At 50.2% G+C, this 14,220-nt stretch overlaps 1 protein-coding gene across 1 annotated transcript in view; it reads right to left on the reverse strand.

Moving 5' to 3' along the window:
• DNAH9 (dynein axonemal heavy chain 9) overlaps positions 1-14,220 on the reverse strand; it is a 205,871-nt gene that overhangs the window by 54,277 nt on the left and 137,374 nt on the right. The window contains exon 60 of the mRNA XM_071574021.1: positions 1,756-1,949. Within this exon, the coding sequence (XP_071430122.1) occupies positions 1,756-1,949 (194 nt within the window). The remainder of the gene's footprint in view (positions 1-1,755; positions 1,950-14,220) is intronic.

Below are 14,220 nucleotides of genomic sequence, written 5' to 3' on the forward strand. Positions count from 1 at the left end.
GGAAATGAATTAAACTTGTTTAAATTAAATATGCACTTAAATTTTCAGAAAACCCAGAGATTATTTTACTCAAGCTAAACAACACCAGGAAACCAAATATTTTCAGCTGAAGGAGACATGGAAAATCCAACCATAGGACTAAGAAATGAAAAAGAACATGGTTTAAATTCTGATTATAATAAATTATGGTACTTATTCTATTAAAACATAATCACATTGACCATGAGGGGACTTCACTCAGTCTTCCTGTGAACTTTAAAGCAGAAATAGATGTAGTTCCTGCTCTCAGTAACAGCTCTGCTACACTCCCAGGCCAGGGGGAGCAGGAATATAAACTATTAGAGAGGCAGGAGCGTGACAGACAGCACAGAAATGTCAGAACATTGATCACTAGGACAGAAGGAACAAATGAGTCTTTCTGGAGTGAAAGACCTCAAGTTTCTCCTGGAACAGGCATGTTGCTTTTGCATAACTTTGGCAAGTTTAGCCTTGCCTCGTTACCTCCACTACATAATTTACAGATACAAGTTTCAGAACTAGCAACACATAAATTTTGGATTTTACAAGGGAAAAAAAAAAGAGAAAACCTCTGTAAGACTTTCCTTTACTTCTGCACTTTGTTCTGGTGTCTAAGAAAAGGCCAAAAAGGAACTCAAATCGATGCTTTGAAGGCCAGACCATGTGTTGATCACCCAAAGACTCCAGTAGATGTTTAACACCTGTGAGGTGATGCCCATCCCTGATTTGGCCTGGCTGCTCCTCACCAGTGCCAGTGGCAGTGCCACTGCTCCACTGCCCACCCCACTGGTGACATGGAGACTGAATCCCCCTAAGCAGGAAATGCCACCTAAATGAAGTGACTGTTGATTCTCTTGGAGAGTTCAGAGATCACCAAATCACAGAACAACTATTAGAGTGTCCAAAGGAGGCAACAAAGATGGTTGAGGGCCTGGAGGGGCAGCGTGTGAGGACACTGAGGGCACTTGGTGTGTTCAGCTGCACAAGAGGAGACTGAGGGGAGATCTCAGTGCAGGGACAACTTCCTGGGCAGGGGCAGAGGAGGGGCAGGCCCTGAGCTCTGCTCTGTGGGGACCAGGGACAGCACCCAGGGAATGGCTGGAGCTGTGCCAGGGCAGGGACAGCACCCAGGGAATGGCTGGAGCTGTGCCAGGGGAGAGACAGCACCCAGGAAATGGCTGGAGCTGTGCCAGGGCAGGGTCAGGTTGGATCTCAGGGAAAGGTTCTTCCCCCAGAGGGTGGTGGGCACTGAGCAGGCTCCCCAGGGCAGTGGGCACAGCCCCAAGGCTGCCAGAGCTGCAGGAGTGTTTGGATGATGCTCTGGGACACAGGGGGTGACTCTTGGGGATGGGCCTGTGCAGGGCTGAGGGTTGGATCCTTGTGGGTCCCTTCCAACTCAGCATATTCTGGGATTCTGTGAACAGTTTGGGTCAGAAGGGACCTTAAAGCCCATCCAGTTCCACCCCATGCCATGGCAAGGGACACCTTCCACCAGCCCAGGTTACTCCAAGCCCTTTCAGGGATGGGGCAGCCACAGCTTTGCTGCCCAACCTGTGCCAGGGGCTGCCCACCCTCAGGGAGGAGACGGCTCCTTCTCCAGACTCCTTGAGAGGAACCCCAGTGCAGCACTCACACCCTACAGTGAGCAAATCTAAACACATTCCTGAATGCCTTTGGTTCCCTGGAAGTCCCGCCCGTTCCCCCTGCCCAGGGGTCCCAGGGGTGGTTCTGTCCCACCTGAGGGCACAGGGGACTCGGTCTGGCCTCAGGGCTCTCATGATGCACAGGCGCTGCAGCGAGGACTTGTTCTTCCACTCCTGAGGGAACTTCTCCCTCTCAGGACACTCAGACTCCACAAACTTCTTCCAGCGTTTTGCAGAGCCTTCAATATCCCGATCCAGGTTTCTGAATTCCTCCATGGATGAGAGAGCCTGGAAAAAATCCAGAAGGTCAAAACCAATGCTAAGTGCCTCTAAAGTGTTTTTGGAACATCGAGGACTGCACAGGGTTTGTTCCAGCAGAAGGGTCAGAGCTGGAATCTGGGAACCACAGTGGGAAATCCACAGAGTCACAGGATGTGCTGAGCTGGAAGGAACCCACAGGGATCATCAAATCCAGCTCTTAGCCCTGCACAGGCCCATCCTCAAGAGTCCCAACATGTGCCTGAGACCAGGTTTTGTCCATTCTCCTTCTCCCAACTCCATGGTCAGCACAACATCACAGGACCAGGATCAGCACAGCCCATCTCCAAGGCCACAGGGCAGGAGGACTGAGGACTTTTTCATGCCTGGGAAAGGTCTGGTTTCAAGGCTGCCCTGAGACATCAGCTCTAAAGTCATGCTGCCCCCACAGAGCCTTCCCTGGTGCCCTCAGCCACATCCCTGCTGTGCCCTTGCCCAGCCAGGGCAGTCACATTGGCCAGGCCTGTGCCAGGCACCACAGACACAGAGCTTGGAAGGGATAGCTCAGGAAAGGAATGAAGATGTTGACACCAACCACCATTTAGTCCTCCATTTCCCAAAGAGCAAAGAAATCTCTTCTGTTTGGAAACCAGGTCTGATAAACCTCAGCAGATAAACCCTTCCTAGTGTCAGCTATTCTAGAAACTGCCAGGCTTGGGTGGGAGCTGGAGATTTTGAGTCCATGTCTGCCAGGAGAGCACACTGCTGGCACTCCTGCAAGCTGCATGTCCAGTCTCCTCACTGAGACCACAGAACAAGCAGAATTGTGCAGCAAAATCCACAAGGGCTGATGGAAAAAAGAGCCCAGGATCCAAAGCTGAACAGAATCAGACATGCCAAGCTCACCAAAAGCAGTTTTTAAAGGGATTTCACAGTTGGAATACTAATTATCTTCATAAAATGAAGGGCTGGGAGGGACCTTAAAGACTATCCCATTCCAACTCCCTGCCATGGGTTGGGTCATCTGTATCCAAATGTTTTTCTCTCCCTGTTCCTCCAGGCACATCCTTCTCTATCTGCACAGGCTGGTGAAACCACAACACTGAGCCTTCCCCACACAGTCCTGGTGACCAGGGGGCCAGAAATCCCCCCCAAACCACTCTGCAATCAAATCCTCAGGTTTATATTTGCCAAATGCACACAAAGATTAACTTACTCCATGCTACAGGTCTGCAGCTGAATAATGCCCCAAAAACCAGCTGAGCAAGGCAATTAATAAATTACAATTACCATGAAAATGTCCTTTGATTTTGGAGACAGAAAGTGGCAACTGGAAATGTTATGCAGAGAAGTAAAGAATCCAAATTCTCTCTCCTACAAGTGGTGGCAGAACACATTGCACAGCTCATGAGGTTCTTCTGGATTCCAGGGAAATTCTCACTGAAACAAACATCTTCAGAGGGTTTTGCATGATCTGAAGCTGTGAGGGGTTGAACACGAAGTGGAAAGGACAAGAGAAGGATAAAGGAGTGAATGAGCTCTTTTCTATAGGAACAAAAGGGCACAGTCAGAGAGAAGGAGAAGCTTCTCGATGGGCAGAGGTGTTCCACACTCCCAGGGCTCCAGCTCACAGCCCAGGAGAGAGTTCCTGGAAAAATGCTTGTTCAGATCACCTGAACAACTGCAACCTTGCAGAGGCCTTTGGAAGTCCCCCACGTGCCCTGGCAGAGGTGAGAGATGGCCCTGGGTACGAGGCTCTTGCAGACAAGGCAGAAAACACTGGATCACTCTGTTTTAAGAATGTCACTTCCCCTCTGGAAGGGCTTCACAAGGAGAGCCAAGGGCACTGTACAATTTGTTCTGCCTAATGGACTGAATTTAGTCACAGAGAAACGAGAGAGAAGGAAGAAGTCAGAAAAAGGGGGATTCTGCTGACAGATGAGTTCATGTTTCCAGCAGTGGGAATCATAGAATGGGTTGGAAGGGATCTTAAAGCTCATCCAGTGCCACCCCCTGCCATGGGCAGGGACACCTCCCATGACTCCAGGTTGCTCCAAGCCCTGTCCAACCTGGCCTTGGACACTTCCAGGGATGGGGCAGCCACAGCTCCTCTGGGCATTGTGTTCCCAGGTAGAAGGTCTGTAGGCAAAGAGGTTGTAGAGCTGCTCCCAGTGGGTGCCATGACCCAGGACCTTTGCTGTACAGACACTCCCAGCATCACCAGAGGCAATGGCTGGAAGAAACCTCAGCAGGGGTCCAGGCCAAGCTTGTGCCCAGGCTGGGACTACAGCCAGTGATGGAGAAGGGCAGCCACGGCCTTGTTGACCCAAGACCAAGCTCTCTCAGCCCCTCTGGGCTCTGCTCCAGCCCTGCACTGTCCTTACAGTGAAGAAGATGATTTACCTTTGTATCTGTTCAAGCACAACCTCCCAACCTGCAGTTTGTCTTGGCTGACACCACCTTCCCCATTGAATCATGTCCTCAAGTGCCACATCCACACGGTTTTTGAACACTTCCAGGGGTGGTGATGCCACTGTTTCCCTGGGCAGCCTGTGGCAAGGCTTGATAACCTTTTATTTGAATATTTTCCCCTAGTACCCAGACTAAACCTCCCCTGGTACAACTCTGGGCTGTTTCCTCTTGTCCTGTCACTTGCTACCTGGGAGAGGAGATCAATCCCACCCTGGCTACAACAATTACTGCACTGCCCAGGACACTTTGGGTCTGCCATCTCCCAGCTGGCCAAACTCCCACCTTTCCTCACTCCTGGACCAGAATCAGAGCTCTGAGCAGAGAAGAACTTGTAGAGAGCTCTAAAAATGCTTCTGCAGCAAACCAAGCCTTGTCCAAAGGCACCACCCCATCAACACCTCCTCCAAAGGCATAGGTAAGAGCAGAGTGTTGCAGTGCCCCAGCATGGACTGACTCAGCCTGGCACTGCCCATCCCCATGCCAAGCTCCCAGGGATCTGGGGAATTTGGGGAGAAAGAGTGTGAGCAGAGCAGTGATACAACAGCTGTTGTTTCCAAGTGTGGATCAGCACTAACATGGAGAAGTGTCAGTGACAGAAGGACCTGCTCCAACATCAGTCACTGCAGTGATGCCAACTCTGCTCTGCCAAGCCCTGGCCTGGCAGCAGTGGTTGCATTCAGGGCACCTCTCACAGCTGAGCACAACACAATGGCCAGCGTTGGAGTCAGTGGATTCTCAGTGCAAGTGGTTAAATGAAACATCACTGTTGACTTTTGAAGTGATTTCCTTAAAATCCCTTCCCAGAGCTTTGGCTGCTGCTGCTTGGAGGAGTCTCTTGGTTGGTGTTAACAAGGGAGACTCTGAAAATTGCCTTTTTCTTACCAAATGACAGACATGTAATCAGAGATGATAGTCTCTCTCTCTCTCCCCAAACAACATGTTGCAGAATTAAGAAAGGTCTAATTGCAAGTAAAAAGTCTGTATTATAGAAATTAACACTAAAATGTTCATTAGTCAACAATTTTAATTGCGTTTATTAGGAGTGATGGTATTAATAAGAGGTGCTGCTATTTAAGAGCCAGAGGAGTGAAAGCAATCTCCATCAGTGATCTTTCTGTGAATATTAATTGCTTTTCAATACCTCTGCTGGGAGTTTCTCCAAGAACCTCAGCCCAACAGTGCCATATCAGTGTTTCCAAGCAGGAATGGCACTTTGGGGCAGCAGATGGAACTGCACACCAACCTGTGCAATGGGGCTATTTTTGTCCACATAATGGAGAGCACATTTGTCACTTGGAGTTGTCATGGAAATTGAGAGAGACAAAAACCATTGGTCTAAATGAAACACGATCCAAAGGGCTGGAGGACTCTCACTCCTGGCTGTGCAACCCTCCCACGATCCTCTCTGATGGGTGGGAGCAGGAGAGGCTTGATTTGGTACCTCAGGATGAGACTTTGCCAGCAAAACAGGGCTCTTCACACCATGTCAAGGCAAGGATCATGGTTTCCTCAGAGAAAACAGGCTTTCATTCACTGAATCACAGAAAAGTTGCTTTATCACTTCAGTTTTCTTTGGCAGGTTCTATCTAAGTCATGAGCAGTGTTGATCTGGAGCTGAGGTGGCAGCAGCTCTGGGGGCTCACACTTCACACACGCAAAGTTCTCTCGTTCCCCACCAGCTGGAGGAAACGCAACACAACGTGGACCAGCCACTGGCTTTGGGACAGGAGTCCTGGTTCCCACGGCAGAGCTGCACAGATGTCCCTGTCACAGAAGAGGTGTCCCTGTCACAGAGATGTCCCTGTCACAGAGGAGGTGTCCCTGTCACAGAGGAGGTGTCCCTGTCACAGAAGAGGTGTCCCTGCCACAGAGATGTCCCTGTCACAGAGGAGGTGTCCCTGTCACAGAGGTGTCCCTGTCAGAGAGGAGGTGTCCCTGCCACAGAGGAGGTGTCCCTGTCACAGAGGTGTCCCTGCCACAGAGGAGGTGTCCCTGCCATAGAGGAGGTGTCCCTGCCACAGAGGTGTCGCTGCCACAGAGGAGGTGTCCCTGCCACAGAGGAGGTGTCCCTGTCACAGAGGAGGTGTCCCTGCCATAGAAGAGGTGTCCCTGTCACAGGAGGTGTCCCTGTCACAGAGGAGGTGTCCCTGCCACAGAGGATATGTCCCTGTCACAGAGGAGGTGTCCCTGCCACAGAGGATACGTCCCTGTCACAGAGGAGGTGTCCCTGTCACAGAGGAGGTGTCCCTGTCAGAGAGGAGGTGTCCCTGCCACAGAGGAGGTGTCCCTGCCACAGAGGAGGTGTCCCTGTCACAGAGGATATGTCCCTGTCACAGAGGAGGTGTCCCTGTCACAGAGGAGGTGTCCCTGTCACAGAGGAGGTGTCCCTGCCATAGAAGAGGTGTCCCTGTCACAGGAGGTGTCCCTGTCACAGAGGAGGTGTCCCTGTCACAGAGGATATGTCCCTGTCACAGAGGAGGTGTCCCTGCCATAGAAGAGGTGTCCCTGTCACAGAGGAGGTGTCCCTGTCACAGAGGAGGTGTCCCTGCCATAGAAGAGGTGTCCCTGTCACAGGAGGTGTCCCTGTCACAGAGGAGGTGTCCCTGTCACAGAGGAAGTGTCCCTGCCATAGAGGAGGTGTCCCTGCCACAGCCCTGCCTTGGGGACAGGAATTCTGGTTCCCGTGGCAGAGCAACACAGGAGGTGTCCCTGCCACAGCATCACAGGAGGTGTCCCTGCCACAGCCTTGGCTTGGGGACAGGAATTCTGGTTCTCATGGCAGAACAACACAGGAGGTGTCCCTGCCACAGCCTTGGCTTGGGGACAGGAATTCTGGTTCTCATGGCAGAACAACACAGGAGGTGTCCCTGCCACAACCTTGGCTTGGGGACAGGAATTCTGGTTCTCATGGCAGAACAACACAGGAGGTGTCCTTGCCACAGCCTTGGCTTGGGGACAGGAATTCTGGTTCTTACCACAGATCAGCACAGGAGGTGTCCCCAGCACAGCCCTGGATTTGGGACAGGAATCCTGATTCCCATCACAGAGCAACCAACACAGGAGGTGTCGCTGGCACAGCCCTGGAGCCACTGAAGGGCCAGAGGGCTTTGCAAAGAGACTCCTGGAGGGACATGGAGGAGATGAAGCCCTCAGAGCCCTGAGGATGGGCTGAGTTCTTGGAGAAAAGAGCAGCTCCAGGGGCTGCTGCCACTGCTGCTGCCCACAAGTTTTCTCCCAGTGCAGACAGAGCACAACAAGCTTTTGTGAATTTATTAGAGAAACACTTGCTCTTATCACTGAAGGCAACTATTCTAGGGACACCATCTGTTCAAAATGGCCTCAAGTTTAGGTGTTGCTTCGTAAGTTCCTAAAAAAAATCTAAATAAATAAATATATTATTGCCATGTTTTCTTCCCTTTGGCTCTGAAGTAATTTATTCTTTAAAAAAAAAAAAGGAAAGAAAAGATTGCTTTGTATTTTACAATATTTCCACAGTTCCAAACACCCTGACCCTGAGCCACAGGACTTGAGAACAGCTCTGGGGCAAGGCAAGACAAAATGACCTCATTGCTGTGCCCTGAACTGACACAAAGAACATGGAAAAGAATTCCGAGCCAGTGAAGCCTGTGCTGCCAGAACACTCCCAACAGCTCGTTGCTTCCCCAGCAGCCATGAGACTGGTTTTTAAGAGACATAATGAAATCAAAGTAAAGGAATGTGAGGGCTTTTGTAAAAGCCATGCCTGCCTTTTGAGGCCTGATTTGTACTTTCAGTCTTAGCTCCTTGTATGTCTTGCTTTTCCTTAAAAAAAATTACCATCTACTCAAAAAATGAGGTTTATGTGGATCACACTGAGCATCAAACATCTCTCTATAAAAATCACACCACTTGACAACACTGGAAATAAATGATATTTAACACTCTCACAGTTTTAATAATCTGTGAGATGATTAAATGCTGGCAATTAGTCACAATTTCATTTGCAGAATTAAGGAGGTGTGGGTTTATGAGTTGTGCTACAGTTTTTAAGCAGAGCAGGATCCACAGGAGAGAAGCTCATGGTGCTCAGCAGGTGGGCACCCGACCCTGAGATCAGCTGCCCTGATGGAAGGGCACTGGCACCTGCCTGTCCCAGTTGAGCAGGAGGGACCAGCTGACACTGTGTGGGGGTGATCAAAGCTGTGTATTCTACCCCCTCTATTCATTCCCCAAGGACAATGGGCCATTAGCAGCAGCTGCCCAGGGAGCCATTGGCACCTTCACACCCAGCCTGGGGGGGCGGAGCTGCCAATGGGCCATCAACAGTTCAAGGGCAGAGCTGCCAATGGGCCATCAACAGTTCAATACCCCCTGGCTCCCAGAGTTAATCACCCATTGTGTGAGTCCCCGCCCAGGGGGAGGGACTGGGTGCTCCCTGAGGGTACATAAGGGGTGGGTAAGAGGACTTTGGTAACTTCTCGTTGGATCCAGAGGAGCAGCAGGACCTCGACAGGAGGAGATCACCGCTCTCACCCAGACCACAGCCCTTGCCTGCACCAACAGGTTTTTCACTTCCTTTTGCTCTGGACTTGGGGGAGCCACAGGGGTCTCAGCACAAGGGCAAACAAACCCCCTTGGGTTTGTGCCCCAGGACACTGGGTTATACTGCTGGGGTTTTGTGACTTGAAAGCAATTTCCCTTTTGTGTCAGTGTATTTATTGTAATATTTTTATTAAATTTTAGCTCTGACTTATAATCTCTCTCGTGGTGAGTTCATTTCCCTGCTGGTTCACCTTTAAACCAGCACACTGCCCCAAGGGATGGCCCCACCAGCCACATCCTGCTTTGGGAAGAAAGGTATGGCAGAGAAGCTGCTGTAAATCTGGGACTAAGTCAGTCACTTCATCCCAGGAAAGTCCAGTCGTGTTTCACACAGGAAGGTTCCTCCAACATGAGCCTTCCTGGGGTGTAGGAGTGGAGATTCCTCCCTCAGGGCACCCTGGGGACACCTCTCAAGGCCACCCCTCGAGGTGAGAGAAAGAGATCTCCCCAGGAGAGCTGGTCTGAGTGACTTACATCCATCTCTGATTAATAACCTCATTAATAATTTTCTTTTGTTAGACTTAATATAATTGCTTCAATAATTGCTTTAGTATAGTGCACTGTGCTATCTTAGACTGCACTACTCGTAATGTTGGCTTTTATATATGGCTTTTATAGTAATATATGGTATATTACTATAGTAACAGTAATAATTAATATAGTATATAATGAATACTATATATTAAATGATGTTAAAAATATAGAAATATAAATATATATAAATATATAAAATATGTATAATAAAAATAAATACATAAATATAATAAATATATAGCAAATAATTCTGATTAAGGACTTTAGTCTCATCAGTTGTAATAATAAATGATTTATTTTGTGCAAATATTCTCATTGCCATCATTAAAACCTGCAGGACAAAGTGATTCAATACATGGAACCTGTTGACAAAGTCTGGGGGTAGGATTGGACCAGCCACAATCAGGCTCCTCACTAAGGAGGAGTTTGGCCTTCTCAACTAAACTCTGTGTGAAGGCTGCCACTCCCACCCATGGCAGGGTGTGCTGGTTGAAAGGCAAACCAGCAGGAGAAATGAACCCAACATGAAAGAGATGACAAGTCAGAGTTACAATTAAATAACAATATCACAGTAAATGCAATGGCACAAAGAGAAATTGGGTTTAACCCCCAACCCCAGCAGTCTAACCCAGCCCCCTGGGGCACAAACACAGGGGGCTTTGGTGGCCCCTGTGCTGAGCCCCACGTGGTTCCCTCGAGTCCAAAGGAAAAGGAGGGGAAAAACCTGTTGGTGCAGATGATGGCACAGTCTGGTGGAGAGTGGTGGGCTCCTCCTGGCCAGGGTCTGATCCTCCTCTGGATCCAATGAGTGGTCCCCAAGTCCCCAAAGCCCAAGATTGTCTCCCCTGAGGTTTGGGTGGGAGCCCCCAGTGCCTCCCCCAGGGCAGGGAGTTCCACACTGGGGGATCTGACTCTGGCAGTCAGGGGGGATTTTGGAATGGTTGCTGGCCCATGAGCAGAGCTGAGCCCTCAGGTGGGTGTGGAGGTGCCAAGGAGTCCCTGCAGGGCAGTTCTCCCAGCTCCTCTGCCAGGCTTCTTTCCCAGCCAGCTCCCAGCCTGAGGGCTCAGCTGTGCCCTGGGCAGCTGCTGCCAATGGGCCATTGGGAACAGTTGCTGGGCAATGGCCCAGAGGGTTTGGAATGCACAGCTTTGGGCACACCCACACAGGGAGAAACTGGGCCCACCTGCTGAACTGGGACACAGGGATAGAGCAGGTCTTGGAAAGCCAGGCCTGCAGGCTGAAGGGGAATCATTCCCAGATACCAGGTGAGGTTGGCAGCAAAGCTGCTCAGGCTCACCTGGGTGTCATAATCCCAGCACCAGCATTGGATTCCACGTGTAAGATCACCCCAGGAACACAAAGCATCTGAGCTGTGCCATGTCCCCCTGGTTTGGCTCTGTGTCCCAGAGCTGGGCCATGTTCCCCTGGCCTGGCTGTGTGTCCCAGGGCTGTGCCATGTCCCCCTGGTTTGGCTCTGTGTCCCAGGGAGGAAGCTCCAGACAGGTGTGGGAGGTCCCACCACAGCCCAGCTCCCAGCTGGCTGGCTGCCCATGGCCTTGAGGAGTTTGATGCAGCTCATGGGTGACCTTCTGCCTCAGGGTTAAAGCAGAGCAGCCATGTGGATGTCAGAGCCTTGTGGACAACCTGATGCCCAGCAGCCTGCCAGGAGATGTGGGGAGGTGGGCTGGTGTCTTCTCCCAGGCAACCAGTGATAGGACAGGGGGAAATGGCCTCAGGTTGTCCCAAGGTTCAGGTTGGGCATTGGGAAAAATCTCTTCACTGGAAGAGTGGCTAAGCCTTGGAACAGGTTGCCCAGGGCAGTGGTGGGGTCACCATCCCTGAGGAGTTCTAAAATGAGTGGATGTGGATGGTTCAGTGGGCACGGGGGTATTGGTCACAGGTTGGACTCAATATTGGTCACAGGTTGGACTCAGTCCAATCATTGAATCATAGAAACAGTTGGGTTGGAAGAGACCTCTGAGATCATCAAGTCCAACCCTTGGTCCAACCCCACTGTGATCACCAGATCATGGCACTCAGTGCCACATCCAATCTGATCTTAAAACCCTCCGGGGATGGTGAATCCACCCCGTCTCTGGGGAGCCCATTCCAATGCCTGAGCACTCTCTCTGCAAAGAATTTCTTTCTGATATCCAACCTAATCCTCCCCTGGCAGAGCTTAAGCTGTGCCATCTTGTTCTCTTGCTGGTTTCCTGAGAGGAGACCAACCCCCACCTGGCTATAGCCCCATTTCAGGTAGTTCCAGACAGTGCTGAGGTCACCTCTGAGCCTCCTCTTCTCCAGCCTGAACACCCCCAGCTCCCTCAGCCTCTCCTCATTGCACTTGTGCTCAAATCATCTTGGAGGTCTTTCCAGCCTTAGTGACTCTGTGATTTTATCAAGTCCCAAACACTTTGGAAAGGTTTCACACTGTTTTAACTGCACTGCTTATAAAGGTTTTTGTGAATATCCTTAATTTCTTCCTTCATGTTCTGCAGCTGGCACACAAGTCTTTAGGAAAAGCAGCATCCCCACAGCTGGAGAGTGACAGCTCCTGGAAGAATGGCAGAGTCAGACCTGCACCTGGCTCCCATTGATAGATTGGATCATTCAGGAAGGAGACATATAGGCAGATGAATTGCTCCATTTGAATACTACTGTTAACTAGAAGAATTAATGTAGCAGATGATGGATTATTTGCCATCTCTCCCATCCTAGGTTTTGGGTTGCATTATACATTCACTGAAGGTGTTATATTCTGTTTAGCTGCACCACCTGAATAATTTAACTAATAAGAAAAATCTCTGCCAAAGGTGAAAATGAAGATTTGATGGGTTTGCCAAACTTCAATCACCTCTCAACACAAAAATGTTATTTTAACCCTCCTTATTTCTCTTGCATAGAAGTAGACTGGCAAGCCCATGGCTCAGAACGCCCCTGTCTCCCTTTGAACTCTTTGCTGCTTCTAAATTCTGCTGGGGTTAAAATGTGTGTAGTGCCACACCATGGCCCTGTACTAAACCATCCTGCTCATCTGCAGGAGCCTTCCTGGAGCACCACAGCAGGAAGACACCGTGTGGCTGGACACCAGAAGCAGTTTGAGCAGTGAGGGGTTGGGTCTCTACCTTTCCTCGGAAAATCTCCTGTGAAACCTGTATCATAAATCAGAAGACAGTGGCTGCAGCACTCAGCACTTCCTATGAGGACTTTCTTTCAGACAGTTCCACTGGACAGGAAGGACCAGGGACAGAAATGAGATGCCATCAGAATCTTTGCTTATGACCAACCACCAGTCCTTCCTCCTTTTGCCTGAGATGTTTCCCAGCCAGGTTTGTGCTGACATTCTCCTTCATGTTCTGCAGAGGTTGTTCAAGTGAGTTTGAGAGTGGGCAAAGTCAGGCTGTTCTGCCAAGCCACACTCTCAGTATTTCCTCTTCACTCTTGGATGCTCCTCAGCAAACTGGGGATACACAACCAGAACCAGAAGCTGGTCATGGGTCCCCAGTGACAACTGAAAGGTGGCACTTGTGTATTCCTGAAAAAGTTCCCTGGATTTGGCTGTTACAAATCCCAGATGGGCCAATGCACAGCAAAACTGAAGGAGAAATATGTCTCATGGATCAGGAGAATTCAGCTGAAGCATCTGCTCCACATGTCACCTCCTGGAAAGCTCTCCAGCCCAAGGTTTGTCCTGACACACAAATACACATATGGGCTTGTCCCTTGATGGGGCTTCTCACAGCTCTTCAGTGTCATGGTCCCATTCCAGGTTTCATGGTGGCACTGCAGCAGAACTGGCCCTAAGAACAGGTACCAGACTAGAAGAGGGAATGAGCTGCAGAGCTGCTTCTCCAAGAGCTGGTGTCCTCAGCCCCTGCCATCCTCCCCTTGTGTGGCCTCAGACCTGCTCAAACAACCTCAGGAATGGAGACTGCAGCAACCTGTGCCAGCCTGTAATGGTTTGGCCCATGGTTCCTCAGTAACCATTGTATCTAAGGAGGTTACAAGTATTCCACACGTGTCTTCCACATAGCAGGGGGAGAGTTGTTTTGGTTCCTGGCTTCCCTTCCTTGGCTGAGGAGCTGCTGGGAGGGGGTTGGAACCTGGTCCCTCTGGTTGTTCGTGGTTCTCCTGTCCTGGGTGAGATTGTTTCATATTTGTTCCCCTTCCCTGAGGTTTTTAATTGTGTTTGTTTTGATTCATTCGGTTTCTTTGGGTTGGGTTGGTGTCTTCCCTATTTCCCGGCTAATCAATCCCCTTTTCTCCCTTCCCCTCTCCCCTGGGGGTGGGATCCTCTGTATTGTGTGTACAGTGTGGATTGTGAATGTTAGAAAATATAATTTCTTCTTTTTATTCAGTTCAGTTTCTTTAGAGTGCATTTCTTTTCAGTGGTGTTTTATTCCCTCCTTTCCTTTGCTGGGAAGGTTCTGGGAGGGGGAAGGGGGGCCAGTCCAGGGTTGGCAACAGCTGGGCCAAACCTGCGACACAGCCCTTCCCTGTGCCACAGAGACTTGACACATGTCTGCTGGGAATCTTTCTTCTGGTGCTTTGTGATGTACCTTCCACTACCTTTGACTGAAACCAAACTGCTTTCTCCCCTCCACAGGACACTGCTGGAACATTGTACCGTGCTGTGCCCTCAGTTTTGAGACCCTCAGCCATCCTCCTCCTGCCTGCCCTCAGCCTCTCCTCCCACAGTCATGTTTGCAGCTG

This window comes from Pithys albifrons, chromosome 19, assembly GCF_047495875.1.
Source record: "Pithys albifrons albifrons isolate INPA30051 chromosome 19, PitAlb_v1, whole genome shotgun sequence".
Lineage (NCBI taxonomy): Eukaryota > Metazoa > Chordata > Aves > Passeriformes > Thamnophilidae > Pithys > Pithys albifrons.